We start from the raw sequence: 27,816 nt of genomic DNA on the forward strand, positions 1-27,816 counted from the left end.
CTGATCGTTCAGTTGTGTTGAGTCGGTGACCGGAGAGATACTATTACTACTGCTAAGATAGTAGTACTAGCGATCACGCCTCAGTCTGTCGACCTTTCCCACCGGGAAGTATAGCAGCGCTCCGGGGATTTGCATATACCAGTGCGTTTCTTTTATTTTGACTGACGCTGAACGTGTGTGTTTCAGAGGTGTGGAAATCACCCCGACAATAAGCAGCTGTCTCTTTTCATTCACCGGTGAAGCACTCGTTCGTATCCTTGCCGATTAAAGGCAACCAATGACTCGTTTTTGTTCTCTTGAGGATGTTTTGTCTCACATCCAAAAGGCCTCTTCGGTTCATTATGTATCCATGTACTGTATGTGTGCAGTCGCGGGGAAAACAATTTCAGACACCCTTAAAATTTGACTCAATTCCAAGTAATGTCATTTAATATTAGTTTGCCTGCATCAGTGGCACACAAACGAATGGAAAATTGTGATTTTTATGGCTAATAAGACAAAATAAGAGTATATTCGTGTAGTACTTGTACTCTTGCACTCTGGACGTTGTCTTGCTGAAGCGTCCGCTTGTGAGGTGGATGACACAAAGCAAGTGAAGCGTGTAGGTAAACGCATAAACTCCACTTGCAGACGGACGGAACACTGTACATCAGAAATGCACGCGGCGTCCAAAAACATTGTTCCACCACTGTGTCTTTGCACTATGTGGTCCTACAACTAGATGCATCTCAATCTGACATGTAAGCAAGGAACTTCAAAAAAAAAAAGAAAGATGTGGGGAATGAGCCCAGGCGGTAATTAGAAATAGTAACCCATCATTCATTCACATAATAAGCAACAGCTAATTTGAATTCATACTGCTGTAAGGTCATTACTTTGTTGCTGGGAAAACTGAAAGTTAGTATCTGTTCTTATAGTTTTGCCTCTGAACCAATATTTCTTTTTTTTTTTCCAAACTTAAATATCAAAAATCTATTGGTCTGGTTTTTTTTTTGTATGTATGACCAAAAAGGCAGTATGAAGACCATTTTACCACTGGTCAAAGAAACGCGTAAAAATACGAAAAATAAATAAATAAGAAAACGGTCACATCATACAATCCGGGAGAGAAGCCACGGTTGATAGGGATATCTAAAATGAATAGTGTGTTAGTTTGGCGGCTACGGTGTACATAAGAGTACGTGATCCCGATCATACGAGAATATAATCATGGCAGTCGCGGTTCCTTGAAGCCGGATCTCCTTCCATGGAGACCTTATCTAGCAGATTACCCAACAGTCTGATTAACCAGATCAAATCAACAGATCAATAACGTCTCCACACTTTGCCCTCGCGGTCAAACTTCACCGCGCCGTGCGGGAGCTCTCGCCGAGCCAAACCGTCAGCCGTCCATCCATGCCAACAGTCAAACGCCATTCGAATTTATTACAAACCAGTGGCCCGAATCAACGTATTTCCCGCGTCCTCTTCCCGCCTTGCTGCGGATCAGCAGGACTGTCTGACCGAGGCTGTGACGTTGCTATCTGTCCACTTACAGGCCTGCGTTTGTTTGAGGCTCTGACCCGCCTGAACGTCCACACACACACACACACACACACACACACACACACACACACACACATAGTAGCTCAGGGTCAAAGGTCACGAGACAGCAGGCCAATGCCTTCAGCAGCGGAACATGCTGGCCTCTGTGCTGTACCATCACTAGTGAGCTGGAAAGAAAAAAACATAAAATACACACACACATATACATATGGGTATATATAGGTATATATGTGCATATACATATCAACTTTTAAAGTGCATCCATTTCCATTTTAAATATAGGCTGATTTAAAAAATATTTCATTTCATTTTCTTTTTTCTCTTTGTCTGTGAAGCTTTTAGATCCTGCTTCTCAAAACACGTGTACACCTGGGAAAGGGAGGCGGGCGGTAGAGGAAGAAAAACTGACAGGCAATCATGTTGCTGCAGCCCCATCTAGTGGACACGAACGGAACTGGCGGGAAAAGTTACAACGTGACGTTTTCAACAACGTTTGTGGGTTTTGAACCGCCAACCCTTATTGTCGGACGAAACGCTCCTCCTCCTTATGGAACCTACTGCTGCTCTACTAAGCTTAATTAAACATATATATAGCGTATATACATTTTTTTTTCCTGATAACCGGAGTTAGTGAACACAGCGACTGATTTAAAAGCACCACCTTTCAAGAATAATATCTGAATCTCAACCTTTGCTACGCACATCCATTACCTCCCATTTCCAATTAATCTTGGTTGATTATTAATCAAATTGCTCTAAGTTATGATTGAACATTTTGTCCCTTCAGCTGGACGCACTTGCACGGGAATTAATTCATTAATCAATCGATCAATTAACAAGTGAACAACAGCAAAACTCGGTTCAATCTTAGTAACATGGAGCTCAACCAAGTCAACTTCAGAGGGAGAAATGCTAAACCAGTGTTGTTCAGCCACTGTGCCGTGGCACACCAGTGTGCCGTGAGATAATGTCAGGTGTGGTGTGAAAAATGATCTAATTTCACTTAATTGCTCTAAAGATAAAGATACAATTCCATTGTCCAGTGAGAGTGCTTTAAAATGAATGTCTCTCCCAGGTTATTAGCTTTGTGTGGATATATCATCGTCTTCAGATATGCAAATAACTTATGTATGTATGTATGTATGTATGTATGTATGTATGTCATTTCCTTATTTCTTTTTTTTTATTCTTGTTTTTGCACTGTACATGCTTGCTAACTATGCAAATTTCCCCAATGTGGGATAAATGAAGGCATTCGTATTGTTATCTAAACAGCCCAAACGTCACAATGAGTGAGCATAAATAAATTAAGATACTATATTGTCATTATTTGGCTAAAAAGTGTCATTTAAAAATATATTTATATTTGGTTGTTGGTGTGCCACTGGATTCTTTTTAATTTATTATTTATTTATTTATTTTTAATGTAAAAAGTGTGCCGTGGCTAAAAAAAAAAGAAAAAAGAAAAAAAGAGGTTAAAAACACAACACTAAACGGAAAGGGAGGGAACTACAGTACCCATAATGCAGCGGAGGGCGCAGTTTGAAAGCTACGGAACTGGCTGAAAGCAAGACTTCACTTTCATTTTCTCTTTTTTCCTGCTGAGTAACCGCGCGGTCCCGACGCCCGATTGAGTTTCTCCGTAAAACCCAGCAGCGCTCCGTCTCCCGCGGCCTCTCGGCGAACTTTGAAACGCGTCACTTCACTCTTTGTGAAAACATCCGCAGGAGGAGAGAGAGAGAGAGAGAGAGAGAGAGAGAGAGAGAAGTCATGGCCTCTCCGGGGTTCCGCGTCGTCTCCAGCAAGCAGGTGAGCGAGGGCCGCTGTGCTCCGACTCGAATGTGAAACCGTGTTTACAAACACTCTTTATCACAGCAAGTCGTGGGTAGAACCCGACAGGTGAGGCCGGTTCACAGGTGGTTTGTCCTTAGTTGCACCCGGGGAGGGTGGGTGGGGTGGGGTGGGGTCGGGGGGGTCACATGAGGTGAGAGAAGTGGGCCTGTTCACACTGTTCCACTAATACCCGATCTCACTTCCGGTCTAGGTGGACGACTTCTGCCTGAGCCTCTGCCAGGAAGTAAGCGAGCCGTGCCACTCTGCCAACTATTCTGCCGTCGAGTTGATCATGTAAACATTTGTTTTATGACATTTTTGTTATATGTATATTTTTTTCACCCTTTCTCCCAAAAGGCAGAGCAGCTGGTTTCAAAATTCTTCCCACAGAAGATAGAGGAGCTTGATGGATTATTGAAGGTATGAAAAGCACACAAAGAGACAGATATTCCTTAGTCCCCGACTTTGAGAGCAGCAAGTAAATAAATAAATAAATAAATAAATCAAAATAAATGGTTGTTTTCTTTTCCAGAAGTCTTTCAGCCGTGTGGACATGGAGTCCCTGAAGGCACCTCTGGACATCCCCATCCCCGACCCGGCCAAGGAGGAGGAGAAACGCAAGAAGAAAGAGGAGGTCGCTGTTGAAACAAGCTCACACAACTGCGTTCGAGGGCGTCTCTCTCTCTCTCTCTCTCTCTCTCTCTCTCTCTCTCTCTCTCTCTCTCTCTCTCTCACACACACACACACATGCACACATTCCCAGATGCATCCTTAAAGGTCCCATTTCGCGCTGAGTTCGCTTTCACCAGCGCTCTCTGACAGACCGTTAAAAATTAAAAAAAAAAAAAAGAAAAGAAAAGGTGAGGCATTGTCGTCAGGAGGTGATTCAGATTTTAATTGCATCACTCGGGGTGGCTTTTCTATTCTGCCGGTCCCCAATATTTTTCTCTCTCTCTCTCTCTCTCTCTCTCTCTCCTGCACATTTTCATACATTACGAAGGCGCAAGTCCTCTGTTTCCATGGCAACCAGCGCTTCCCAAGGACTGTTTGTGCAGTTCAGCCGTTTGGGGCCCTTTTGTTGAGGATGATCTTAAAAACCTTTCGCTGTGTATATATAAAATAGATTAGATATTAGTCGACCGCTTTGTTTCGGTCTTCTTTGAATAATCGCAGCAAGTGATTTAGAGGAAGACAGGACTGCTGCGGTGGTTTAATGGAGGCAAAAAATATCAAATACGATCTGCTGCAGTACTCTGATGTAGTTTTAATACTTTTTTTTTTTGTACTTTTTCGACTCTTTTGTGCACTGCATGTGAATCTTGCGCCGTGGGGCCGCTGAGTAATCCCAGTGCTCTGTATTTGTCGCACATATTGTAGGATTGACAATCAAGCTACCTTGTGCCTAAATAGGAGGGGGGGCTGCTCGAATAAGGCTACATTTCTTATACTGCGCTTGAATTTTTTTTTTTTTTCAACGTAGTTTTATGTCCTCGGTTTATCTCATTGCAGAAGGAGAAGAAGGAGGGCAAGAAAGACAAGGACAAGGACGAGAAAGAGGAGGAAGCAGGTAAGGAGTGAGGCCCCCGTGTGGACGAACCAGAGGGTTGGGAATTCCGACCTCATCCGACCTTGTGCTCCCCCGCCAGGACCTCCTTGCGGTCCCATCGGCAGCAACGAGCAGGTGGAGAAGCTCATGGGGGCGGTGAAGCCTGAGATCCAGACCCTGAAGGAGAAGCTGAACACGGTCGGTAGAAGCGAGCCGCCCCTCTGCACGTTTGACCGACCCGACGTGAGAAGAGAAAAGTCGGGCTATTTTGTCACGGTCGCCTCACGTTGGCCCGGACGATCGCAGACATTTGGCGAACACGTTGATAACCTGACAGTAGACAGGAAAATCACATTAGACAAGGCAGTGATCACTGCAGTAAAAATAAATATCCACCTATTAAATCAAACTGTTGTGTCCAATTCTATTTGAACAACTTAATTAAATAAGGAGTCAAACTATTTGCAGGAAGTAGGACTCATCGGGCGAATTTGATCATCGATAATTGGCCAAATACTTAACTTGGCTTCGAAGATTCAAATAAATTCTGCCACAGTTTAGGTTACATTTAGATCCAAATGGCATTTTAAATAAATAAACTAATTAGTCTATTAAATATTATCATTGTTTATTATTTATCCATGTATTTAATCATGTTTTGTTTTGCACAAAATCATCTTAGCAAGAGCGTAGACGGGAAACCATGAAGGCAAACAAACCCCAAAACCTCTATTGGTCACCTGAGCACTGAGGATTAGTATCATTATTTGACACACATTCTCTTTTAATAATTTAATATTGAAACTCATTAATAATATTTTTTCATAACTAAGAGGAAACCAAATATCAATTATACACTATACATTTTCTGTCAATTTAGTCCTGTTTTTCGCCCCCAAACAAGCTCGATTTTAGATGTACGTTTATGTTGCAGGTGTCCATGTGGCTACAACTGCAAGTCCCAAAAATTGAAGACGGGAACAACTTCGGAGTGGCAGTGCAGGTGGGTGGCGGCAGGAGGCCGACCGGCTGACTGATCGGCCTGCTGCTGCGCCGCCGCAGTGAGTCTCTCCAGCGTGAATTCCCTGCCTGACTTTGTTCCGTCGTCTCCAGGAGAAAGTGTTTGAGCTGCTGACCAACACGCGCACCAGGATCGAGGCCTTCCAGACCCAGATTTCAAAGTAAGGGTCGGGAGCGCGTGTGTAACTGAAGCGGTGGTTCAAAGGTCCTGAAAGGTTATGCCCAAGTTCAACCGTACCAAAAAAAAAAAAGAAAAGTCGTTAACTTTTGTAACACGTCGTAACACATTTAGCCCTGTGTTGACAGCCAGCAACAGAGACATTCCAGTTTGGGCTCCTGCTAAAATTGATGTGTTGCACCATCTACATCTGGAAAAAAAAAATAATAAAAGGCTAAAATCAGGCGTGCACCAGGCGGTCTCACCTGGCTGGGGATGTTACTGTCACTAGCTGCGTTTCCATTACCCTAGAATTGCGCAAAACCTAAATATCGCAATAAAAAACGCCTAAATTTCGAAAAAAAAAACTCAAATATTGCTAAAAAGGTTTTCTCTCATCAGGTGGTTTTTCAGACGTATCGAGATAGAGGTATATCGCAAAAGTGTAATGGAAAGACTTTTTTTTTTTTCGCATTTATTCGTCAACGGACTTGACGTACATTGGTCACGTGACCAGTTCACTTCAAGTGAAAAACGCGCGTTATGTTTGGACGGAGGAGGACACAGAATATTTTTTACAAGTAATCAAAGAGAATGATGTAACAACCATTCTCGACGGCAAACAAGTGATCGCAAACGTAATTCACGTAAATCTCACGGGACGAGATTTTGCAAGAATTACATCCTGCCGAGACGTGATGTTACGAGAATTACGGCTCATGCGCTTCACACCGTTCAATGGAAACACCTGCAAATCGCAATTGTGCTTTGTCGAAATTTTAGAAATGTGGCTTTTATTTTGCGAAAAACTGTCATGGAAATGCAGCCACTGACTTGAGAGAAACATGATCGTCAATCGTGACATCACAAAGGGCTGGTTTTACAGAACCGCCAGCTTCAGCTCGCATGGTCTGAAAAGTAGCACAACGCGGCTTTCCACTGCAGGATATTGTAACGTTGCTCCTCCCAAAGTCTTGCCAGTTAACACACATTGACACACACACACACACACAGTGATTCTGTATGAGCCTATGAATGATTGTGCTGCAACCAACCTGCCCCCTCTCCCCATTGTTGTCTGTCAGGTACTACAGTGAGAGGGGGGACGCCGTGGCCAAGGCCTCCAAAAGCTCCCACGTGGTCAGTTCGTCTTCATTTGTCCTCTCTTGTCACATGACCGAAAGTGAAAGTTAGGTGAACAATGATCTCCAGTTGTGTGTGAGTGATGTGACCGGCTATGTGGACTCTCCTGCAGGGAGACTACAGACAGCTGGTGCACGAGCAAGACCAGTATCAGTACTGGGAGCTCCGCCTGGTGGTCCTGGACATCCGCAGCACCTATGTAAGGACTTTCACAAAAGTGGGGGTGGGGAGGAGGTGGGGGAGGGGCTTTTCACCTGGGATATTCTGGCTTTGAATAGAATAGAATACACAATAACTGAATGAAGTTCATTGTGTCTTCATAAGGTACATATTATTTTTGTGAGTTTTTCTTTTATAACAGACACGTGGCTATTTTGAGATGTCGTTTTTGTACCTTTTATAGGGTTGCACATCTCTCTGTGGTAAACAACTCGATATGCATCTAGATAAACAGGTCGCGTTTCAATTCAAAAACGATATTTATTACAGACTGATTCGATACAAAACGATTCAATACAAATCAATTTGATACGTACGATTTGATGCTATGATAAATATTTGTGGGAGATATTCTATAAAACAAACTTTAATTGTACGATGAAAGTCACAGTACAATACTTTCTTTTCAAAGATGGCCAAATTCTTATCAAAAAAGACCAAATATCCCAAAGCATTGTGCCTTTATGGCACTGGCAAAAACACACGTACAAAACAGAACAACAAAATAGCCTGTCATTTTATTTATTTTTAATCATTGACCAAGAACAGGTAACGCAAGTGCAATATTTAGCCTGAGCAGTGAGCAGAGGGCTTTAGAGAACTGTTGTTACTACAAGTTCTTCATGGAGTGTAGGGTGGGTAAGTGACTGAGGCTGTGTGAGCCAAATGCAGTGATTTATTTTAGCGTGACAACGAACAAACCTTTACATTGACATCCCGCTCGGTAAAGAAGGACGTGCGCAATTCATTTGCTGCCTGGACGTCCTGGAGTGCTGAGGGTCTCCTCTCTGCGACTACTTCGGGGCGGGGGAGGGGCTCGCGGCAGCACACGCTGCTCGCCAAGAACAGGGACTGCTGAGGAACGATACGTCCTTTCAGTTCAGTCCCCAAAATACCGGAAAAGTCTCCAATAAATCCAGGAAAAGTCGCTAGATTTGTCGCTAGTCGCTTTTGACAACAAAAAAAAGTCGCAGTGGGGAGTCGCAAAGTCGCCAGATTTAGCGAGAAAGTCGCCAAGTTGGCAACGTCGTTCGCGTTCCATTAGCAGCTTCAGGTCCCGTGTTGCCTGAGAGACGCTGATGCGCGTGTGATGCCGCCAACCAATTGAAAGTATCGCGATACCCGATCCTCAGCTCCAACCGATTCATCTAGGAATCCATTGATAATTCGAATCAATTCAAGAGGCTGCTACCGATCCAGCGGTTTCACTCACTTGCTGAACCGCATGTCCGGCCGCATCGGTTTATCATTTACAACCCTGTGCCTTCACATGTTTGGAAGGTAGCTTCCGTCCAAACAAGGTCACGTGGGTGGTGGTGGTGGTGGTGGCGTGTGACGCTGGTATCACGGAGGTGTTTCCCATCCGTCACGTGTCATCGTCCAAGGGTTTCGCTTCCGTATCGCCTCCGTGATACCGGCTGATATCAACGCAGCGTCACGCAACACCACCACCACCACCCACATGTCAAGGTACGAACGGTAACATCTCAGAATATAGACGTGTCTGTTCTAAAAGAAAAAAAACGCTCATCAGAATAGAATACAGTACAGTACGAACGCTCGTGGCTAAAAGTGTGTTTGGGCTACGTGAAAGGCTGCATACAAACACATCAGTGGGACACGAAAATGTAAAGCTTCGCGTTGCCACGTTTTTCAATTGTGCACATTTACTTTGGTTTGCAAAAAAAAAAACCACACACACACAAAAAACACCATCCTGGCATCACATCAGTGGAAGATGTTCCAGTTTTCCCTCTAATCAGGAAGGCTCATTTGACTAATGACTCTGCATGTGTTTAATTGATCGGCGCTCCGTCTACCGTCCATTAATCAACATTTGTCCCACCCCTGTCCCGCACACACCCACACACACCCACACACCACACCCCACCCCACCCCTTGGCTGTTGTCCCTCCCGTGTTTGATGCTCCTAATGAGCGAGGCGGCGCAGGTGATGATGAAAGGGGGCCTTTTTTTGACACAGAAGCATCTCAGCGAGGAGGAGACCACCCCTCCTCCTCCTGCACCCCACCACCACCACCACCCGGAGCCTCTCTCGCCCCACGTCTCCACTGATGATGTGTTTTTTTTTTCCCCCTCCTCCGCTACTCCTGCTCCTCCAGGCGGTGCTCTTCGACATCATTAACAAGAACTACGACAAGATCAAGAAGCCCAGAGGAGACGGCAAAGCCCTCATCTACTGAGCTCCTCCTGATCCTCCCCTGGCGAGATACCATCAGCGTGTAACATGCCACCCCAACCACCCTGTAACAATACAAAAAACTACAAAAAAAAATGCCCCAACTGCGCATTTGTTTTTGTTCGGATTTCAAAAATAAAACAAGATTATTCTGGATTCTGTCTCCTGTCTCATTGCTAACATGTCAATTTAAGGGCCATTATCTTACCATTACATTGGTTAAAGGTTATTGCATCAGCAGCAGCAGGCAGACGCCGTGCCGAGCCCGGCTAACTCAACATCCAGTGAAAGAGGCTCACAGCTACATGCGATGCCTTTTGGCACGATTCAACATGTTTGTAAGCGGGCAGAAGCGAGGTTGTTCTCTGTCTGGAAACTTTTCTCACTGGCTACGTTTCCATCAGCCCTAGAATTGCGCAAAACCTAAATATCACAGTAAAAAAAACGGTTACGGAAACTCCTAAATTTTGAAAAACCTCTCAAAAATCGCTGAAAGGTATTCACGCTCTCATGAGGTGGTTTTTCAGACGTATCGATGGAGGTTTATCGTAAAAGTGTAATGGAAACACTTTTACAATGGATGTGACATACTCGGGTCACGTGACCAGTTGACTTCAAGTAAAAATGTGCGTTGTGTTAAATAACGTAACACGGCTGTAAAAAATATAACAACTATTTTTGACGGCAAACAAATTGAAACAAACGATCACAAAGTAATTCTCATACATTTCACAGGAAGAGATTTTATGAGAATTCCGTCCCGCGAGACGAGATTTTTACGAGAATTACGGCTTACGCGCTTCACACAATTCAGTGGAAACACCTGCAAATCGCAATTGTGCTTTGTCGAAATTTTAGAAATATGGCTTTTATTTTGGGAAAAACTGTAATGGAACGCAGCTACTGATAGAGGGAGCCCACGATGCCTTCACTGATGGTGAGAAGAAAGCCTGAACTGAGAGTTCTTCAGCAGGAAGATCTCTGGGAAGGCGATGAAGGTGATGTTTGAGGTCATCAACACACAGGAGGCGAATATTACTGTGAATAGTTGAGAAATTACGCAACCGTTGAATTGTTCTTCTGACTAAAAAACAATTTGAGAGTAAACTGTAACTTCCTGCTGAACCCCTCCCTCAACCCAACCAGCTTCACACTCGCAACCCTGCTTTGTTTTCTGCTGCGTCACTCATTTGTCTCTGACCGGCTGCTTCCCCGAGTCCACGTCGTCAGCGAGGAGTCCTTCCCCGGGAAGAACCGGGCCGCCCCAGCAGCAGCTGGGTTTGACTCTGTACCAGCCCTGGTAGAGTCCTCTCCACCCCAGGTAGCCCACGGCTCCCCCTAGCTGCTGGGAGGGGAACTTGGGGAAGTGAGCGAGCAAACACAGCAGCAGGAATAGCCAAAGAGCCAGCAGCAGCGCGCAGAGCAGGAACAGAAAGCGCAGGGGGCCGCCGGGGGGCCTCGGCAGAGACCGGGCCCGGGTCAGGTGAGCGCCGAACACCGACATCTCCTCCACCAGCAGGAGGCAGCACCAGCCCAGGATGAGGACGTCCTGTGACACCTCGTAACCCCTCCACACCATGTTTCCTCGGAGGCAGGAGGCCCTTGTCTGGTCCTGGTGCAGCAGCAGCAGCGGGGGCTGCCCCCGGGGGGCGCCGTCCTCACCGTCCCCGGCGGGGGTCACGGGTTCGAAACAAGCCCCCGCCGCGTCCTCCAGGAACGTCAGCAGGCAGCGGCAGCCCCACCACAGCAGCGCCCCCACCCCCAGCCTGGAGAGGTGGCGCAAGGCCAGGGAGAGGGGGTGGCGGGCCGAGAGGGAGAGGAGGAGGATGAAGGAGCCGGCGAAGGTGCAGGTCCAGCCCCAGGCCGACCACAGGAACTTCCTGTAAGAGACACAGAAGGAGTCCATCAGAAAGACCCCCAGACGCCACGGAGATTCGGTCTAATACTCAATGATTTTAAAATGCTCAACGATTTTAAAATACTCAAACCAGGGTGCATCTTGCCTTAAACTGACTTGGGAAAGAGATTTGAAGGTTTTGTTTACAGTTGGAGTGGAGTAGGATCTTACAAAACATGACGAAGATATCCGGAGATCCTGAACAGAGTCTACTGGACCCCCTCTAAACTATCCAGAGTCAAGTTAAGACAAGACCCAGACTGCTGGAGGTGCCGGAATGGAGAAGGCACCTTGGTTCATTTGTTACGGAGTTGTCAAAAAATACAAGACTTTCGGTGTGAAATTCCCAGTAATATAACAAAGATTACTGGAGGTGACCCGCCCCTTTCCCAGAGACCGTATATTTTGGGGGACCTGTCCCTACTCGATGACCTTCCACACCACACTGCAGAATGGGTTCAGGTAGCACTGATGCTGGGGCGCAAACTTATTATTCAGCTTTGGAGTTTTTGTTTTGCTTTGTTTTTGTTTTTTGTCTTGTCGTTTTTCCTGTTTACTGGAGTGCAAACACAGTACGTGATACATCTTCTGTAACCAAATTTCTTTGTTGCTGCACAGTCAATATTTGTCATTTCATTACTTGTTCCTATTTGTGTTGGTAAAAAAATCAATAAAGATTTTTATCATAAAAAGAAGAAATACATTTGAATCAGGAACCTTTTGGATCCTTGTTTTGTTGCACTGCGAAAACACGAGTAACTGCACAGCTCAGTGAGTTGGTTGTGTTGGTAACCTTTCAACAGTGTTGGTGAGTAATCTATTCGTGGATTAGTAAATAATCCACTACTGTAATCAAACTACTTTTTTTTAGTAACGTAATGTAATGGGATTACTTTGGCAAAAATGGTAATTTTATCATAAATACTTTATCAGGTAACGATTCCATTATCTACTCTATTCCCCTTCCCTTTTTTAAAGTCCCAAACATTAACATGGGCCTGGCCGGAGGTGTTACCTGTAGAGGAAGTGGTTGGCGTTGGAGAAGATGCTGTACTTGGACACCCACAGGCTGAGCAGAGGTCCGAGGAGGAGCAGTGCCGACAGCAGCAGGTGGAAGCTTCCTCTCAGCAGGCGGCTGCCGAAAACGGCAGCCAGCCAATCGGTCGCGAGCTCCAGAGAGCCGTTCAGGAGACGCAGGAGAAATCTCCCGGACGCCATCACCTCCGCCGCTACCTTGCGAACCTTCTCCAGGTTGACCTCCGCCGTGACCTCGTCCGTGGCCCTTTCTTCCGCCGCCTTCAGCTCCATGTTTGGCTCTCTGTGACTGGTCGTCTCTCTGCGGTGGACGTCCTCGCCGAGTGAACTCCTGCCACTGCGGACGCTATCAGAGTCACACCAGGGTTCCTGCCGGAGGCTCTATCACGGTCCGGCACGCTGGAGAACACATGGTCTACGAAAATAAACCACCTCTGCCCCTCCCCCTCACCCACCCACTCCCTGCGTGACACAAGCAAAATCTGGACACTGTCGTAGCTGTCGAACCATCCCATTACTCGTTTGTGGCGAGTCAATCCAACTCTTAAAAACCTACAATGTGCATTTTTCATTCCTTCTTATATAATACAGATGACTTTAAGTGTCAGACAGTGGGCCTTTTAAAGATAGTGCTACTAAAAATTCACTCAGAATAAGAATCCTTGAGACCTAAAACCGATCATTCGGCTCCTGTTTCGGCCTCCAGTGCTCAGCCGCTCCATTCGTGGCCTCAGCTGTTGCAGCCAAACGCTTATTTGAGTGGTAAATTGTTGCCAGGCCGCATTTGGTGCCCTGAACAGCTGCATTTATTTCTCAAAGGGCCCCCAAGCGCTGTGGGCGGAGCCTCCCAAAGCCTCCCTAATTTAATTTTTCCCCAGGATTTATGCTCAACAACACACAACTGTGAACTGTCTCCAGCAAGTCTCTTTATATTCGCACAAACAAAACTTGAGTTTACAATCTGTGTTAGTATTTTTCTTGTTTGTGTGTCTCGAAGTGACAGAGCTGACTTTTAAATCCAGACACGCTGCTCCATATTTAATGCATGCGCCTTAATTTAGATGCTATGTAGATAAGATACTAAAAGGAAACTCAACACTATATCATGTTTGAGACACAACCATGTCTGTCTGAATTGGTGACCTTGATTCTCGGCACTGAAACCAGAGGTGGGGGAGATGAATGACCGTAGATGATTGACCGCAGCCACTGTGTTGAAGTGAGTAGCAGCGCTAAGAGCCAAACTGTCTCCACCATATTCAGATGACTTGGCGCACATTAGAATATCCCTGTAGGTTGATTCACACACGGGATGTGTGGGGAATCATCTGATTTTTTTATTTTTATTTTTAGTACCACCAGCGGCATTTTCAGCTAAGTTTATCAACTCTTCTTCATTCAATCCTGTGGTTGTCTGCGCTGGTGGAAAATAGAATTGTACAGGGTTTTAAGAGTGCAAGTCTTCACGGCAAATCTTGAAACGCTCAACAAAATGAACGTTGAAGCCTTCTGTAGTTGTTGAACCCTTCCAGGAGGAGGTGCTAAAGTGCTAATAGCGTATGCCTCGCACATTAGCTGGTGCTTGGAGCACATTGGGCAAGACGGCTGCGTTGACACCCAACTTTGTAATATTATTCCCATTCATTTTCTGACGGCTGGTAATATTATATCAAAACCTCCTGTGCCCAAATCACGCCACAACAATTCGATGGCCATTCATACGAAGAAAAAGAGCACGTTCCACAATGACTTTAACCCCTTTCCTCCCAAGCAGAACAACAACTTTTATTCACTTTTAATGGCAGGTTCCTCAAGTGACGTGATATGAAAATCAATATGCACACATGTTCCGGAAATGTCCCCCGTCTTCGGTTATTTTGTCCTTTTCCACTCACTGTCCATTATATTGTGGGTTACGCTAAATGACATTTGGGCTTTAGTGCTTTCCGTACAACTTGGGTAGAAAACGCAGGTAGCAATTTAGCATTCTTTTAGCGATGCGCTGTTTCCGCCACTGACATGGCCGCCGTTGATTGACAGGCCCAGCGGGTCAAAACATAATATTCTCCTCGTTGGACTCACTGTTGTTAGGAGGTGAAAGTGTTGTGGACTTTTGCGTGTATGTGTTTAGGATTTCCTATTCATCCGGTGTTTTCGAGCCTTAAAATTCACACACTGTGCAACGTATTCACTTAAACAGTATCTTGTCAACCAAAGTGTCTCTATTCTTCCTCAGTGGAAACTCTCTCTCTCTCACACACACACACACACACACACACACACACACACGTATATAACACGAAATATGCAGTTTTATAGACTTCTAGAGAGGTCCCGAGAGGTCTCTGCTCCACAACAATGAAAGAGGATTGTAGTTGATCAAAGAACATGCATTTTATTTCTCGAGACGAAGAATGAAAGACTAAAAATGGACTTTACCCGTGAAACACTCAACTGAAAAGTGCACGATGATGGTTTTCAGAGAACTTTTATTCTTATTGTAAAACAGAGTGAAAGAAGTGCTTTGATATAAACACATGAAGATTGCATATACAGATCAGTGTGTATCAGTTTGTATACACGCACACGCACGCACACACACCTGGGGATCCAGGACTCTGATCACAATTAAGTCTAAATCCACAGATCACAAGTTAATGTCAGCACGTAATTGTGGATTTGAATTGGCGTCTAGCTTGTGTTTAGAGGACAGAGTGTTGATTCATGATGAGTTTGTTGGAATATTTTTTTTTTGTATTTTTTTTTTTTTAAAGATCTCCAATGATCTGAGCATCCAAACTGAGAGGCAATGTGAAGTGCATTCAGCACAGAATCGTCCATCACACCTGAGCGCCCAGGTCGTCCAACCGGAAGTCGGTACTGAACAGCTGACATTGGTGGTGGTGGTGGTGGCGGTGGTGGCATCGCGTGGTTAGACTGTGGTGGACCTTCAGACGGAGGCTCAGAGCTTATCAATATTATGTCATCCAGAAGAGCAGGGAAAAAAACCCAAAAAACAAAACAAAATTCAAACCCAGCAAACTGACAGCTAATTCAAACATACTATTAAAATACTTTACATTTATACAGAATCATCGCTCCACGAATTCTCCCTGAAATATTCAATACTGGATTCCTTTTTTTGTTGTGACTAACGTATCATTTAATTCCTTTCATTCTCGTTAAATAAGCTTTAAGTGCTTAAACGTCGACGCGCGGCTGTGCAGCTTGTTCACTGCACAAAAAAAAAAAGAAAAAAAAGTGAGGCGAAACAAAAACGGGAGGGGTGCGCAAGGGGAAGTGGGGGGGCGGGGTCAAGTGGGCAGCACGCAGGAGCTGTGGCCTTCGCTCGACGACGCCGGGATCACATCTTCCAACTCAACGCCACATTGCAATCGCGGATTATTTGTTTTCCAGCAGTCCTTCAAAACTCTTCAAACTGGGGAAGCGACCAGCATCGTGGCGCCTTCTTTTTCTTCTTCTTCTTCTTCTTCTTCTTCTCCTCTTCACACACTGGCGTTTCCCCTGCGAGAGTCCTCTTCTGCGGCGTCTCTAAACCTTGTCCCCGGCCGTCGCCGCGTCCCTGCCCCTCTCTCGCTCCTCCTCCAGGGGGTGCGTCTGTCGGTGCTCCCACATCCGCACCTCTCCGTCCCACTGCGGAGGGGGGAAAAGAAGCGTTAGCCGGCGAGCTAATAGAGCTCACAGCAAGAACTGGATATTCATAGATATTAATAAATTCATTAATTTAAGGGTCATTTCAATAAAGAGCCACATACAGAAGACGCTGATTTCGTTAGAACTTTGCTTTGGGTCATTTTCAATAGACAATAGGTCAACAGGTTCTGCCAGCCTACTAGCCTATTAGCCTGGGCAAATCAATTATAATACCAGACCATCAATGTAATTGTCTGTGTTGATAGAGTAAGAAGGAAAAACAACACAACCATTGCATTTCATTGCACCCACCTCACAGAAAACATGTGCTTTAATGCCAATTGAAAATGAACAAAAGCGTTGCAACATGACATCTATTTTTGAAGCCATTCATCTGCTCCTGCTCCGGCCCCCCTGTCACATTTAAGAACCTATTGTAGCCCCACCAGTCAAAAAGTTGGCCAACCCCTGCAGTAGACCTTCAAAATTCAATGGTACTTTTATTTTATCAACACAGACAATTACATAAATGGTCTGGTATTATAATTTATTTGCCCAGGCTAATAGGCTAGTAGGCTAGTAGAAACTATTGACTTGCCTTGGCTAGCCAAGCGCAGCTAGCCACCTCTGCCAAGCGCAAGGACTGGGTGAGATCTGCTGAAACAGTCTCCACTGATAAACACTGGATCGATTAGGACCGAGCTCACAGTGTATCCGTCACCACTCCATCAGCTCGGCCCGTGCCACCAACCTGCCGCTGATGCTGCAAAGGATTGTGGGTGAGGCGAGAGCCAGCTTTGACCCCGTTGACATTTTTGAAACTGGTTCTCGTGGCATTTTGGTGCTCGGCGTGAGAAGTCGCACGCTGGAGCAAATCTGAACGTCGCTCTGCTTGTTTTCAACGGCCGACAGGAAGTGTTGCAGTGATGCTGGACCTGCAGAGCCGTGTCCACCAGGAGAACTCTGGACCTACAGAATCGTGTCCACCAGGAGAACTCTGGATCTGCAGAACTGGGTCCGCCAGGAGAACACTGGACCTGTGGACCGTGTCCACCAGGGCAACCAGGAGAACTCTGGATCTACAGAAATGGGTCCACCAGGAGAACCTCACCGAGCTGCTGATGATGTTGTCCTCGTACGGGTGCCAGCTGACGTCCCTCACGCAGGCGTCGTGACCCGACAGTCTGGTGACCACCGCGCCTGTCAGCACGTCGTAGACTGGGGAACACACACACACACACACACACTCTTTTACGACTTATTGTGTTACACCTTTGAGCACTATTTACTCCACAATTCTGCTAAACATCAAACTCAAACCGTGCCATTATGGTAGGTGATCATTTTTACAGAATCCTTTAACTTAAAGCCATTTCATTTTAATCAATTCTACCAATAGTTGTAATCTTCTTATTGGAGTCAATACAGGGAAGCTTTAGCGGGGACAACAAAACCCGACATGGCATTAGCAGCGTTTCCATTACCCCTAGAATTGCACAAAACCTAAATATCGCAATAAAAACTGGTCATGAAACATGTAAATTTGAAAAAAAAAAAAAAAAAAAAAAACGGCTGGGCCCTGAACGCACCGTTTCACACCTTTGTGTCCAGTGAAGGCAACACACCTGTGTTTAGTTGAAGTCAGGCGTGGGCATGTGTGTAAGTGAGAGTGCTGAAACCATGGATGTATTTATTATAAGAACTGGATACTGGACTGCGTGCCAATTTTTTTTCTCCCTGTGGCCACTTGAATAAGCATTTTTTAAGTGGCCACTTAAATAAGCGTTTTTCCGCAATACAAAAAGAAATGCCTTTCAAACGGCTGACAGGACGACTGTGACCTGAAACGACATTCATAGCAAATCTTTCAATTGTAGATTTTTCAGTTATGGTCTTTCAGTCATTGAAAAAATAGGTCAGAAAATCACCAGAAAAGAGTTTATTCCCATCGTGATGTCACAACATCGTACGTGTTGCTGTGTCTCAGCTCTTTGGCTGCATCCTGACGTGATTCTCCAGAATCGTTCTGATTGGCCAAATAGATCATGTGAGTTACTTTGGCATAAGGGGAAGTGATACACACGCACGCTCTATTGGCCCATTAACGCTGAAGTCAAAAACTTTTTTTTCCGTAATATATGCTGAGTGAGCAACTTCATTGACATGAATGTGCCGTCATCTTGGAGTTTGGCTGGGGGTTTGGCTGAGACACGCAAAGAAACTGTCTGCCGTCTCCGTGCCATCCGGGACATTACGATATGCTCACTGCCACCAAGTGGTGAGGGGTGTGAATTGCAACCTGTCAATATGACAGACGGCCTTCAGAATTTTCTGTCACCGTTAAAAAAAAATGTCGATGACGAAAAATATCCGGTTAACGCGACCTCTGACACACATATGAACGCATGCCCACACACAAACACCCCCAGGTGTGACTCACTGATGATCTTTCCGGTGGAGCAGCCGCAGTAGATGAACTTGTGTCCGGTGCTGAACTCAGGAGAGAAGCGGCAGCGGATGAGGGTGTGCAGGACTCCGTGGCCGCGGTACGTCATCACCGAGGTGTCGCCAGCCAGCTTGTGCTTCTTCAGCGCTGGTGACCAGGAGGAACCACGGGAGGAACACAACAACAACGGGTCTGAGGACGGGTTCACGCTGAACACAAGGACTCATCTGGTTCCACCACCACCACCACCACCATCCTCCTTATCCGCCATCTCCTCACCTCTCTGGGGGACCTGCTGCCAGCGGTAGTCCCAGTTCTGCTGGGTGACGGCCAGCCTGGAGGCAGCCAGTCCCTCTTTGGGGGAGAACTTCCTGATGTCCCACAGCTTGATGGACTGGTCCTTGGAGTTGCTGATCAGGTAGCGCGCGTCACCCTGAATCGCGAAACACATTTCACATGTGTGATGGCAAGTCGATGCATGACAGCACTGTATCAAAAAAAATATATATACACTGTATATATCTATCCCCGAGGCATAGGCGTCAAACTCTGGCCCGTGGGCCAAATTTGGCCCCACTGTATCATTATATTTGGCCCGCGAGGTATTACACATCACATGTCCTGCTAATACTACAAATCCCAGAATGCTCTGCTGGTATTTTGGCGCGTCAATCATGACAGGACTTTTATTGAAGGATATTGTTATTATGACTTCATTGGTTTATTGTTGTAATTTGATTTTAAAATGTATTACTAGCCCGTGGAAGAAGGTTACTGCTGTAATTTAAATCAGAAGTAAATCTTTATTGACATATTGATGTATTTTGAGGGGTTTTTTTTTTTTTTGAAATTGGATTTTGCATGTGTGCAATATGAAGTTATTTATGCGACTTTGTCCCAGTTTGACATTTTCAGCCCCACTGTGTATTTTGAGTGTGACACCCCTGGTTTAAGGGGCTGCAGGAGTTTACATCACAACCCTCCTGCTGCTCCCCCACCTTGCTGTGGATGAAGGTGATGCCATCCCGGTGTCCGGCCAGCTGTCCCACCGGCTGCGGTCTGGTCTCACTCAGCATGCGTCTGTCCCACACCTTGCACAGGGCGTCGTCGCTGCCCGAGTACAGCAGCTGCGACGAGCCGTCGGCGAAGGCCACCGCGTTCACGTCGTCCTCGTGGGCCTCGATCTGACGGGGAGGAGTACGGGACACAAAGAGAGGGAAAATCCATGTGAAATCCAGCAGTAGCATGTAGTAGCGGCATATATATGTGTATATATCCCGCTGCTGCTGTTGTTACTGCTGCTGTTACTATTGCTGTTACTGCTGCTGTTACTATTGCTGTTACTATTGCTGTTACTGCTGCTGTTACTGCTGTTGTTACTGGTGCTGTTACTGTTGCTGTTACTGCTGCTGTTACTATTGCTGTTCCTGTTACTGTTACTGCTGTTGTTACTGCTGCTGTTACTGCTGCTGTTACTATTGCTGTTACGGCTGCTGTTACTGCTGCTGTTACTGCTGTTGTTACTGCTGCTGTTACTGCTGTTGTTACTGCGGCTGTTACTCTTCTTGCTGCTGTTACTCTTCTTGCTGCTGTTACTCTTGTTACTGCTGTTCCTGCTGTCGTTAATGCTGCTACTGCTTCTGTTATACATATTTAAAATTGTCACTCATGAAAGATTATTCACAATTTGTTTTGTGCCAAGCAGAGCCAGTTCGTCCCGCGTGCCCGTATGGGGACCGCCCTCAGAATATTGATGGGTATTTTTGCACACTGCTCATATCCAAGTCATAAACGATGGCGTCAATTTGACTGAAAATTAAAAGCAGCTCCACATATGAGGGACACTGCTGCTGCGGACCACTTAATCTGGCCGTGTCACTCACAGGAGGAAGAGACATCATCACATTAGCTCTCCTTGTTATCTATCATCACATTGATTTTTTTCCCCCTCTTTCTTCTTAATTTATTCACTGCTTTGATTTATGACCAAATTCGTGGCAAACTTAATGACGATCCATCACCCTCAGCAGCACTTTGTTAACACTGGTGTTCTCAACAACCTGGATTTTAAAGGCAAAAACCAAAACCAAAAACTGGTGACGATACGCCCATGTGCGTGTCAGCCGCAGTGCTACGAAAAACATAGAAAACAGCAAGCCGCGAGTGATCCGCGTCGAGCAGGACAGGAAGTCACTCAAAGACATACGAGAGAATCCGGTTAATTTTCAAAATAAAATACCGTGATTCGTAGATGCGATCATATTTGTGTACATTAAATTTGTCAGTACCTATTATCAGAGTGTGAGAGAGATGAAAGAAAAATAAACATACAAACACACACAGAGAGACAGACACACAAGCGATGAAGGGGCCCACAGTGAAATGGCCAATCTCGAACGCAAGCCCTAACATATACTGTACTTATAGACGCACACACACACATATATATATATAGACACACACACACACATTTTATATGTAATACATTTTCTAGGTTTATTTATAGTTTATATTTTGTCTGTTAATGACATTACATTTAGGAAATTGAGGAAAAGCTGATCTATACTGAACATGTGGCCAAAATGAAAGGTCAGTGAGAAACAGACTACTGCAGAGAAAAGTGATGAAGCAGATGGTGGAGACCAGCTACTGGTTTACACAGTGGGGAAAAAACAGCCGGAACGAAGATATTCACCTTCAGCGTGCGCTTGTTCTGCTCCAGGTCGTAGACGTACAGGCAGCCATCGTTCGCACTGGGACAGAAACCAGTCAATCAACGAAAATAATTGATTAATTAGGCTCCATATTAACTACAGATTTGTGTGCATCTGAACAGGTTCCCCAGGTTTCAAGAGTTAGTGTCAATAAATGAAGACACTATGCTGTCGTAATTAGGCTGAAAAGTGGCATTTTATAATGGGTTGGTGGTGTACCATGGGATTTTTTCAAATGCAAGTGTTTTTTTTTCAAAACACAGACATTTCATCACTTATTTATGTCAATATCCTGTACATAACTTGTTTTTTTCCTGTAAATATTTTTATTTTTATTTCTTTGTGTTTTTAATCAACATTTTCCTTCTCTTTTGCACTGCATTGTTGCTGTAATGATGCAAATTTCCCCCAATAAGAATTTAATAAAGGCTTCTATTCTATGGTATTCCATTCTACTCAACTACAGTCTATTCTACTCTCCTCCGCTCGGCTTTATTCCAGACACTGATGTAAGAGGTGACTCTTCGTCCCTGGACTATGAGGAGACCGAGCGGTGCCGGCAGACTGGACTCACCCTCCCAGGACCTCGGTGCCGTCTGTGGACGCCGCCAGCGAGAACACACAGAAGCGCCGCTCATCTGGACTGAAGAGCACAAAACGAGATGCAAAAAAAAAAACACAAAAAAAAAAAAACCCACACACCGTTACTGAAGACGACTAGATAAAAGACGAGCAGCGGCTCTGAAACCGCGACGCTCCTGTTAGCGCCTGGCGGCCTTAATGGACGTCACTTTGTCAGGGAATAATGAGCCGTCTGATTAGCGCAATCACACACACACACACGCTGTGCGACGATGGATGTGGGGGGGTGACACCTTTTGACAGCATCATTCATTCAACTGGTGATGAAGGGAGGAGAGGAGAAAGGGTTGCGGGGGGTGGGATGGGTATGTGTGTGTGTGTGTGTGTTTGTGGTGGTGATGATGAATGACCTGCTCACTAATGATACAAGAAGTTATGATGAGGGAAAAACACTAACTTGAGGTCCAGGGCGGTGTGGTTTTCACTGTCTCCATTGATGCTGCACAAATGAACTGTGGAGAAGGAGAGGGGGTGTGTGGGGGGGGGTGTGGGGGCGAGAGAAGACACACGCTGCTGATTAAGTGACACACTGTAAACTATGAAAGCAACAAAAAACAAACAACAGTGGCAGCAGCGTTTTGTTTCGTCGAAGCGGACGACATGTAGGGAAGTAGAAGGAGGCTGCTGGACTCTAATTGGACGATTCCATGATTGTAACTTTGTAGACGCAGGTCTACAGTAGATCTACATTTACTTTAAGTACCTATAGTGCATCTTAAATTTCTCACAAGAATGAAAATATATGTGTGCGTGTGTATGTATACATACACACACACACACACATATGTATATATATATATATATATATATATATATATATATATATATATATATATATATATATATATATATATATATATATATATATATATATATACACATATATATATATGTATATATATATATATATATATATATATATATATATATATAAATATATATGTGTACATATATATACACATATATATATATATGAGACTTTTCAAGTCTTTCTCACAAACATTTTGTGGCCAAACAAAAGAGGAACGACGTGGTAGTTGCAAGTTTGCCATTTTCAACAGAGCTTGGCGCGAACGCATTGACCCATCCCCAACGCTGCTCTGCAGATTTACTGGCTGCCATAAGAAAAACACTGATCGTAATCAACAGCAGCGCTGCCGCCGTTGGTCGGGTTGCCTTACTGTAGCCAGACCAGCTGGAGTAGAGCACGTGCTGCGCGTCGGGGGTGAAGCAGACGTCCAGGACGCTCCAGCCCACGTCGCGAGCCTTCACCGTCTGCTGCAGGTTGAAGCGCCCCCTCCTGGTGTCGTACAAGCGGATGTTCTGGTCTGCAGCGAGGAGCAATGCAGTAACGGGGCAAAAAAAAAATCAGACAACCTGTGGCCATCTGAAGGAGACACGGTTCGATCTAAGACCAGGCGCGGGCAAACTACGGCCCCGGGGGCCATACGCAGCCCGCCAAGCTTTTCAATCCGGCCTGCCGATACTTGAAGAAATTATAGTAACAGTCGGTAAGCCATAAAATAGCTGTATTTCATCCATTTTATCAGTGTTTTCAGAATCATTTCAATGAAGAGCTAAATACCGCAGGGCTTCAAAGACACTGATATTGTTGGAACTTTGCTTTGGTTCATTTTCAGTTGACATTAAGGCACATGTTTTCTTCATACCCCATGACAAATGTTTTCCTTCTATGCGGGGGGGGGGGGGACTGCCCACGAAGCCGCAACCCAATCAAAACATCTCCATGACCCAATTTTGGATCACGACCCACCAGTTGAGAAACGCTGGCGTACAGGCAACTGGATCATGGATGCCTTTTTTTTTTTTTTTTTTACTTTTATTTGAATTGATTGCGAAAATGTTTTGCTTTCTGGGCTTCTTAATCGTCTACATATAGACGTCCCTATAATAATAATTATAATAATAATAATAATAATAATAATAACAATAACAATAATAATAATAATAATAATAATAATTCCACATGTACATATTGCATGAATGATCTAATGGCTGCAGGTGGTGTTCACCTTGGCAGGCAGACAGGAACATGTTGCCGTCCTCACTGTACACCCCGCAGAAGGCCTTCTGCTGGTACGTATCCTTGTGAGACACGTAGTTTGGTAGAAAACTGCAAAAGAATCAAAAGTCAGAGTCAGGGGATTTTTTTTTCTTCTATCCACTGCGAGAGGAGGAACTGGCCGAGCTGCCTCGCACTCACTGCGAGCGGATGCGACTGCACTCTCCGTGAGAGAAGCTGGAGCCTCGACACCGGCCCTGTTCCCTCTGGAGGAGAGAACGCACGCAGTTTTTTTAAATGGCGGCTGTGGAGGATTTGTTGTTGTTTTTTTTTTTCTAGAAAACGTTAATGCTCGTGGAGTCTGGTCGCGTCTTGGCTGCCTGACCTCCGCCAGCATGTGGGTGAAACTACTCCTGCTTCTCAGGGTGGACGAGGCGGTGGCCAGCAGGATCTGGGTTCGGATCTCACTCTGGTCGACGTCGTGCGTGTCGGGTTGGGTGTCCACTGCAATCAGAGCGCAAGTGAAATAGATTTTATTTGCGCCTGATGTGACTTCCAACTGTTTGACGGGTCCACCTTCTACCGGAAAAAAATCGAGTATCGAGAACGGTGGAAACTCGCAGGTATCGCTATCGACCACTGAAATTCCCGTATCAAGACAACCATGGCACATATAAGAGGTTAAAACTCTGTCCTACCTGGTGGGTTGTAGCGGTCACCCAGGCGACCCTCCCAGGCTCCGTCGCTGTCCTCGTCCGAGTCCGAGTAGGACTGGACCAGCTGCAGCCCCGTGGCCCCGCTGCCATGGACCAGCCGTACCTGGCCCCTTTACACACACACACACACACACACACACACACACACACACACACACACACACACACACACACACACACACACACACACACACACACAGTGCAGCAGTAGTGAGCAGCAGTGGCTTTGCCTCGACAATCACTGCTTCACCCTGGGGAAGCTATTAAGGGTCGGACCCCCTGAGGTTTGCCACTGCGGATTTGTATCATTCAGACCGGGAGCGTAAAACTCGAATACACAGCGGCGCCAAAACGTCAAACTTGGAAAACATCATTGAAAGAAATCCTCCTGCAGATAGAACAGTGAACCTTTTTTATACATGGACCCAAAGAAGTTTTGCCTCAGCACTGTCCGTGGAACAAGCAAAACTTCATACTGTAAATAAATTCATATTGTACACATGCAAAATTGAATTGAAATTTTGAACTTGCAGCCTTCCGATTTAAATTTTGACAGCGATCTTTTTTCCACAGGCCAGCCTTAAATTTCAAAATAAAAATACAAAAATAAATCAATTATAATAATAGTATCCTTCAACGTCCTGTCCTGGTTGAGCAGTGCATTCTGGGATTTGTAGTATTAGCGCTACGCGTGCTGTATTGCATCGTATTGCATCGTATTGCATCGAGGGCCAAATGCAATGACACTGCGGGCCCAATTTGCCCTGCGGGCCCGAGTTTGACACCTACGACTTCGAGGAAGACAGTTAACGTTGATTCTGTTTTTTTTTTTTTTTTTTTTGCAATACAAAAAAAATAAAGACAATTGGTACATTGCACAAAGATCTGAGCGATAAATATTTTGCGGCGGCGTTTACGGTGAATTGTGAATTGGACGGGCCGCTTCACCATCGCATCGCAAAAAAGGAAAGTGAATTTCGACGGGACGTGCACCTTATCATCGGCAACGGTGACGCAACGATAAGAGCGCACTGAACTGGAGCACGATGTCACATCGGTAATGGTTAACAGTTCGATGAACAGTTCACCTCCTCAGTAGGTAAGCCAGCACTTCAGCCAAGTCCACGTCCTCCTCAGATGAAGGCTGCCTGTCCGCCTGCTGCCGGTCGGCTGTCCTGCGGCGTCGGCTGCTGCTGCCGCCGCTGCTGCTGCTGCTGCTGTCGCTGGGCTCCGGTGTGTCAGGCTGCTCAGACGGGTTGCCACTGGATGACCCCCCTCCACCAGACATCCCAGAACTGGACTGAGAGCCCATAGACTGAAGAGGGCCTGTCAGGGGGAGAACAATTTGGAGTTTAAAAGCGTGAGGCGTGTTATTCAATGGTCGGAACACATGTTACAAACGTAGTTTATGCTAACAAGCAGGTCAGGTGAAGGTAAAATCATGACAAAAAACAAAACAAAACAAAAAAAAAAACAGCCAAACAACATCCTGGGCTGCTGGAGCTCCGCGGTTGCGCAACATGGTTGAGTAAGCGAGTAAATATGTATTATTAAGCCCAAATGACAACGGCGTTGTTCATTTTAGTTGGTTTAATGCACCTGAAGTGACTATATATGACCGTTACTCGCTGGCCCTTTGGATGACAGTTTCAGATTTCGTGCGGAGGGACAGGTAAACGCACTTCCGGTGTTCATAACGTGTCACGGGAGCCCTTTATTCGGAGAGATATGAAGTTACAAAAACCTCGAGCAGCAACTCACCTGCCCGTCATCATTTTTTGGCAGAAATCGCTCCGTTTAAACACCTTTACACTCACCACTTTTTATTTAGGATTGCAGTTCTCAACAAACGACTCGGCTGACACGAGCGTACCTGCGCGCCAGCTCGTTGTTATTCAAGCGGGCAGATGATGGTGAAGTGTCTCGCTAGCGAGCTAACGCGCTAAAGTGCTAAAGGCTCAACCTCTGGCTTCTTCTTCTTTTTTTCTTTTTTTCTTTCTTTCTTTCTTTTTTTTTTTTTTTTTTTTTTACCGTGTTTCCGTCAAAGGGTCTCGTTGACAGCTCGCCGCTCCAGCTTCTTGTGGTTGCAAACGCGAAATTGTTAATGTGAACCGTGTCCGGCTTCCGCCTGAGCGCACACACGATGCCCTAAAGTCCGGTTAAACGCGAGGTTTGACCGCATAGTGTTTGGGTTTCAGTCGGCTAGCCGTCCGTGGATCGCCATGTTGTTTACAAAAACTGAGGAGGAGGGGAGAGAAAGGGGGTGGGGGGGGTGGGGCGCGCGTGCACCTACGGTCGCGTTGTCACGTGACCACCAACGCCGACCAAACAGCGTCAAAGAATTATATATATTTTTTCCTAAATTATTAATAATATAAAAAAAAACAATTGTATCCTTATTCGTCAACAGTAACTTAAAAAAAAACGTTGTTAAAACAACATTCTACAGTGTTTAGGTTTTTCTACACTTTATGACTTCGCCGAGGTGCCATGAAGTGTGACTGTAGAACACAACGGATCATGTTTACGATGCTTTCAGTATTAAGTGTCAAAAATCTTTAAAATACATCGCATCAATATGATATTTACCGAAACATTTTAGTTTTTTTTTTGTTTGTTTTTTAAATGATTTACTTTCTCCATTCTCTTTTTTTAAATGTGTTTTTGAATAAAGAAATTAAAGTTATCACTTGAATTGTTTCAGAAGATTAACCTAAAGGGGTGTAAAAGTTACTAAGGTCATGTTTAGTCGTGCTAGATTTTAATTGTTTATAATTTTTGTATTTGTAAGAAATCTTGTTGCTTGCAAACCAACTACAAAAACGTTTTATTCAGCAGATTTGTGTAACAAAGAGCAGATAGATGTGTGCTGTTGTGTCCTCCCTCCTCCTTGTGAGACTGTCAGAGTGAAGACTCGTTGACCGGTGCGGTCTGAGCGTGTGCCTCTCAAATCTCTCTGAACATTTCTTGCCCATTTACCAACTGCCTCTTTCACGTTTGCAAATTAGCATGTGTGGGTCAAGCGC

General features: G+C 45.2%; 3 protein-coding genes across 3 annotated transcripts; 1 reads left to right on the forward strand and 2 right to left on the reverse strand.

The window, feature by feature from the left end:
* The first annotated feature begins 3,119 nt into the window (after positions 1–3,119).
* Positions 3,120–9,819, forward strand: psme1 (proteasome activator subunit 1). Its single transcript, XM_076043059.1, has 11 exons — positions 3,120–3,354; positions 3,590–3,622; positions 3,736–3,798; positions 3,911–4,012; positions 4,888–4,945; positions 5,025–5,122; positions 5,859–5,927; positions 6,038–6,105; positions 7,187–7,241; positions 7,357–7,443; positions 9,587–9,819. The coding sequence occupies exons 1-11, from the start codon at positions 3,316–3,318 to the stop codon at positions 9,665–9,667; spliced, it is 753 nt and encodes a 250-aa protein (XP_075899174.1). The 5' UTR covers positions 3,120–3,315; the 3' UTR covers positions 9,668–9,819.
* A 470-nt stretch (positions 9,820–10,289) lies between these two features.
* fitm1 (fat storage inducing transmembrane protein 1) lies at positions 10,290–12,951 on the reverse strand. The gene is made up of 2 exons (XM_076043081.1): positions 12,576–12,951; positions 10,290–11,543 (listed from the first exon to the last, which is right to left on the reverse strand). Exons 1-2 carry the CDS (start codon positions 12,866–12,868, stop codon positions 10,850–10,852), a joined length of 987 nt encoding a protein of 328 aa, XP_075899196.1. The 5' UTR covers positions 12,869–12,951; the 3' UTR covers positions 10,290–10,849.
* A 2,116-nt stretch (positions 12,952–15,067) lies between these two features.
* On the reverse strand, positions 15,068–27,036 carry dcaf11 (ddb1 and cul4 associated factor 11). The gene is made up of 15 exons (XM_076043072.1): positions 26,822–27,036; positions 25,879–26,116; positions 24,773–24,900; positions 24,460–24,578; positions 24,276–24,340; positions 24,085–24,185; positions 23,233–23,379; positions 22,449–22,503; positions 21,984–22,052; positions 21,391–21,448; positions 19,694–19,879; positions 18,975–19,128; positions 18,690–18,842; positions 17,361–17,467; positions 15,068–16,249 (listed from the first exon to the last, which is right to left on the reverse strand). The coding sequence occupies exons 2-15, from the start codon at positions 26,100–26,102 to the stop codon at positions 16,148–16,150; spliced, it is 1,668 nt and encodes a 555-aa protein (XP_075899187.1). The 5' UTR covers positions 26,103–26,116; positions 26,822–27,036; the 3' UTR covers positions 15,068–16,147.
* Positions 27,037–27,816: the final 780 nt, after the last annotated feature.

The sequence above is a fragment of the Nelusetta ayraudi genome, unplaced genomic scaffold, assembly GCF_046127955.1.
Source record: "Nelusetta ayraudi isolate G7.1 ecotype Tasmania unplaced genomic scaffold, CSIRO-AGI_Nayr_v1 ptg000073l, whole genome shotgun sequence".
Taxonomy (NCBI): domain Eukaryota; kingdom Metazoa; phylum Chordata; class Actinopteri; order Tetraodontiformes; family Monacanthidae; genus Nelusetta; species Nelusetta ayraudi.

Excerpts from the sequence above, each read along its gene's own strand:
- psme1 (XM_076043059.1), top strand. The coding sequence starts at position 3,316 with ATGGCCTCTCCGGGGTTCCGCGTCGTCTCCAGCAAGCAG. Across the intron at positions 3,355-3,589 it reads GCGTCGTCTCCAGCAAGCAG|GTGGACGACTTCTGCCTGAG; the intron begins GTGAGCGAGGGC and ends CTTCCGGTCTAG. Across the intron at positions 3,799-3,910 it reads AGCTTGATGGATTATTGAAG|AAGTCTTTCAGCCGTGTGGA; the intron begins GTATGAAAAGCA and ends TTTCTTTTCCAG.
- dcaf11 (XM_076043072.1), bottom strand. The coding sequence starts at position 26,102 with ATGGGCTCTCAGTCCAGTTCTGGGATGTCTGGTGGAGGGGGGTCATCC. Across the intron at positions 23,380-24,084 it reads GTTCCTGTCTGCCTGCCAAG|ACCAGAACATCCGCTTGTAC; the intron begins GTGAACACCACC and ends TCCTCGCTGCAG. Across the intron at positions 19,129-19,693 it reads TCACCTTCATCCACAGCAAG|GGTGACGCGCGCTACCTGAT; the intron begins GTGGGGGAGCAG and ends TTCGCGATTCAG.
- fitm1 (XM_076043081.1), bottom strand. The coding sequence starts at position 12,868 with ATGGAGCTGAAGGCGGCGGAAGAAAGGGCCACGGACGAGGTCACGGCG. Across the intron at positions 11,544-12,575 it reads GCCAACCACTTCCTCTACAG|GAAGTTCCTGTGGTCGGCCT; the intron begins GTAACACCTCCG and ends TGTCTCTTACAG.